The 4,277-nt window shown below is 42.3% G+C and overlaps 1 protein-coding gene across 1 annotated transcript in view; it reads left to right on the plus strand.

Moving 5' to 3' along the window:
• The window catches only part of LOC101854995 (oxysterol-binding protein-related protein 2), a gene marked incomplete in the record, with an annotated part of 24,586 nt that overhangs the window by 12,923 nt on the left and 7,386 nt on the right, over positions 1-4,277 (plus strand). The window contains 1 exon segment of the mRNA XM_013090422.1: positions 4,033-4,137. Coding sequence (XP_012945876.1) covers positions 4,033-4,137 — 105 coding nt within the window.

Genomic DNA, 4,277 nt, shown 5'->3' on the forward strand with positions numbered 1-4,277 from the left:
CCCCCTCCCCCACTCGCATACACATAAATATTTCTCATTCGGTCACTTGCGTTCCATATACATTTCCATTTTATTCCATAATTAAAGTTTAATTCGTTCACTCTTGAGCTGTGTTCTCTTACGCTCGTCGCCATCGACCCCTGGGGTGTCTTGTAGTCATTACTCTGTGCTCACAGAGCAGTCTCGTCTTGTCTACACGCTCCGTCCGTCCGGTCTGCGTCCACGTGGTTGGTTCGCTTTCAAAACATTCGCTCACTCTCTCTCGCCACAGCTCAAATAACTTTCAAAGCTTGCCCATTTGGTTTCTGTATCGAAGGTGTATGTAACTATCCGTTGAAAATATTCTGAAATAGTGTTGGGTGTGTGGCTTCTGTCGCTAAAAGTTGTCTGTAATCTTACTTGCCAAATAGTTTCTCTGTACGCTGCTAAGATTTGGAGTCGAACGTTGTTGTTGTCTGTTGTTTGTGGTGGGATTAGGTTTAGAAAAACTGCTCTGTACAAATCTATCTGTGTGCCTGCGTTTGCGTTGAGTAATTTTGCTAGTGCGTGTTTTGTCTGTTGGATGTGCGAGCATGTGTAGAATATATGTTCCTCTGTCTCTCGTTCGTTTTGTTTACATGTTTTGCACCTAACTCTTCTGTGACTTTGCGCTTCTGTCGTAGGGGTGTTGTTGTAGAGTATCCTATACATTATCTGTTTTTGAAGGGCGTCGTGTCTTTAATGTGTAAATTTTGAAAAATTTGCGAAAAGTCTATCATTGCGTAGATCCTACCTCTTTTAATCTGATCGTATAAGGGTGTTGCCTGTCGTTTAACTAGCGCTGTGTATATATTTTTTGTTGTGCGTGCGAGAGTGAAATCTGTGGGTCATTTCGGATTGAATTTAGTAGGGGTTCTAGACTTAAAACGTACAAAAGTGGGCTTAGAGAATCTCCTTGTCTATTGTCTGACTGATCTCTCTCTATATCGAAGGCATCTGACAGGGTGTGATTAACTAAGATTTTTGACTTCGGTTTTTTGTATAATATTTGTATCCATTTTCGAAAGGTGCAGCCTAAATTGCATCGTTCTAAAACTTTGCGTAAGTGGGAATGTGATACTCTGTCAAATGCCTTAGTTTGATCTAGTGAAAGTATGCATGTGTCTAACTGCTTGTCTTCTGCGTATGTGATAATGTCCCTAAGTGTGTGGTTGTGATCTTGAGTTGTACTGCCGTGTACCGCGCTGGCTTGGTCTGTATGTATTAGATCTTGCATAAACGGTCTCAACTTATTTGTTAGGGCTTTAGAGATTATTTTATAGTCTACGTTTAAAAGTGATATGGGACGGTAATTTTCATTTCCAAAGGGGAACCGGAGTCTTTCGGAATAAGGGATATGTACGATAAATTTAGAGACTCTGGTAAAGATCCTATTTCAAAACTTTCTTTAACCATCGCTGTAAATAGGGGGGCCAAAACGGGGAAGAAAGCGATGTAAAATTCGACGGTCAAGCCGTCGGGGCCGGGGGAGGTGTTTCATTCATTAGGTTGAGGGCGCCTTGTAGATCTTTAGTTTCTAAGTTTGTGTTAAGAATTTCTTGTTGTTCGTCTGTGAGCCGCGCCACGTGCTGTGTGTAGTCTGTCCGCGTCGCCTCGTCTGTGAGCCGCGCCACGTGCTGCGTATAGTCAGCCCGCGTCGCCTCGTCTGTGAGCCGGCCAGCCTGCTGTGCCTCGTCACCCCGCGTCGTCTTGTCAGCGTACAAATCGGTGTAAAAATTTTGAAACGCTTCTGCTATTTAATTTTTCTGTGTGTCTGTTTGTGTGTTGCCTTGTGCGTCTGTAATCTCTGTTATCATCCTATTTTTTTGTATATTTTGTTCTAAAGCTAGATATACTGGAGTTGGCTTTTCATCTTCTACTTGTTTGTACCTAGTTCGAACTTGTGCACCTTTATATTTAATTTGTTTTATTTCGTCGAGCTGTTTCTGAAATTCTATTATACTCTCTGCGTCCTGTAACCATAATCGTTTAGCTAGTTCAATTCTGTATTCTAATCGTTGTTGTCTTCGTCTTCTGGCTCTGCTAATTTCTTTTGCCTTGTATATTGTGTCTAGTGTAATGGTATATTTTAAGTCGTCCCATGTCTCCCTAGCGTTGTTAGTTTGTAGACCTAGGTTTTGTGTGTGTTGTTTAATAGTTTCTGTGATCTCGGTTCTATAATATTCTTCGTTATCGAGTGATGTATTATTACATTTCCAGTGCGGTGTTCGTCTCGGCGGTGTGTTGTTGTTTGTGTTTATTGTTGCTACTACTGCTTTGTGGTCTGTGAATGTCAGTGTGTGGTCTAGGTGTTCTTGTTTTTGTAAAGTGTTTTACGGCGCTCGCAACTGCATAGGTCATATGAGCGCGCGGGACACACCTAATATCTTCAGTTGGTAGGAAATTTGGAATTTTGCCCGGGTGGCGGCCGAAGCCTACTCTTATCGATTTTAGACCATCAAGGGATCTTTAACGTGCTCAACTTGCACATGGGCCCTCCGAAATTTTTCGCCCTTGTCCGAGAAGGCTAGGTGTAGATCTTTCCTACCAGAAGATCAGGGGTGTGGCAGAAAGACAGCAGTAAGGAGAAGCCAAGGAGTAGCAGTAGAAAGGCTGCAGAAAGAGTCAGGAGCCCAGAGGAGGGGGCAAAGGAGATGAGGGGGTGGGGGCAGAGAGTGGAATTGAAAGCAGACAACAGAACATTGCTGAAAAGGAGGTGAAAGGAGACAATTTTAGAGAAGAATTTTTTTCGGTCGCTACCCGGATTCGAACCCGGGACCTTTGAATGAGAGGCCAACACCTTAACCTCTAGGCCACGAGAGCCCCCTGTCTAGGTGTTCGCACTGTGTGACTGTATCTGTGTTGTGTACGTAAATTCTGTTGAGCCTGCTAGCCGGTCTGTCTATCCCTGGTGTGTTGTGCGGTTGGTGTGTGCATGAGTTTCTCTCCAGCTATCTTATAGATTGTGTGTGTCGATGATTTGTTGTAGTGTTGTTCTGCCGTGGCGTTGAGGTGTAAATGTAGGCCGACTTAAAAACTCAATCAGCCGTGTGAAAGTAATGAGAATTTACGATTTTGGAAATATATTTGTTATCTGAATGCATTTGTCTTTGTACGAAAGGCTAGCCTACATAATATGTTTTCATGAAGTTGCTCCAACCATATTGAAAGGCTTTTTTTGAAAGGCTTTTGTTGTTTTTCAACTTCTGTGTTTCTGAGAGAACTCAATTATGTTACGGCACGGTTTAATCAGGCACTCGCCAGTGCTCGGGCTTAGCCTATGGAGTTATTGCTATAAATTTTAAAGTTTGTTCATTTGTCTCCCTTTTGATTAAAAAAAATACTCGTCTATCTTGAATAGATGGTGAGATATTTACAATGAATTGGATGAGACGGGGATTGCATAGTGTCGAGGTATAATTAGCGAGAAAAAAGTCGCCAACGTTTGGTGATTTCCAAATCTTGAATGTCCTTTGAAACGGCAAATATAGTGTTGGCCTTTGATCATCGTCTTGTAATGAACTGTACACAGAAATGTGTTTCAAATAGACATAAAGGGTGTTTAGCCAAAATAAAAATCGAAAATATTGTTCAACGGGCAGAAAAATGTCGATTTCTTTATTTTCATTATTTTGACAAACGCCAGATTACACCATAATAACATTTAGTGAAAAGCCTTTTTAAAAGGCTTTTGAAGTTGTTCTACTTCTGTGTGTTGTGTGTGTTCTGTGTCTGATCTTTGTGTTGTGTGTGTGTTTTTTTTGTTCTGTGTGATAAAATATTATGTGTGTGTTGTGTGTGTAATCTCTGTGTGTTGTGTGTGTAATCTGTGTGTGATCTGTGTGTGATGTGTGTGATTTGTGTGTGTTGTGTGTGATCTGTGTGTGTTGTGTGTGATCTGTGTGTGTGATTTGTGTGATCAATGTGTGTTGCATGTGTGTTGCATGTATGTTACATGTGTGTTGTATGTGTGTTGCATGTGTGTTGTATGTGCGTTGCCTGTTTGTTGTACAGGAGAAGATAAACGTGGAGAAGACGTCACTAGCCACGTTCAACTACGACCTGGCTCAACAGAGGACGCTGTGGACGGTCAACGAACGCCCCGCGGACTCAGCACAGGTGAGACAGGAACGTCAAAGATTTCCAAATGGCAAACGCAATGTAGGGGGCTTTAATAGTGCGTCCAAACTTCCTGGCGCAGCTTATCCTGAAATATCTCTATAACGGGTGAATCAGTGCAGGCCTGTCGAGAGGTGGGG

This window comes from Aplysia californica, unplaced genomic scaffold (assembly GCF_000002075.1).
Source record: "Aplysia californica isolate F4 #8 unplaced genomic scaffold, AplCal3.0 scaffold01273, whole genome shotgun sequence".
NCBI classification, from domain to species: Eukaryota; Metazoa; Mollusca; class Gastropoda; order Aplysiida; family Aplysiidae; genus Aplysia; species Aplysia californica.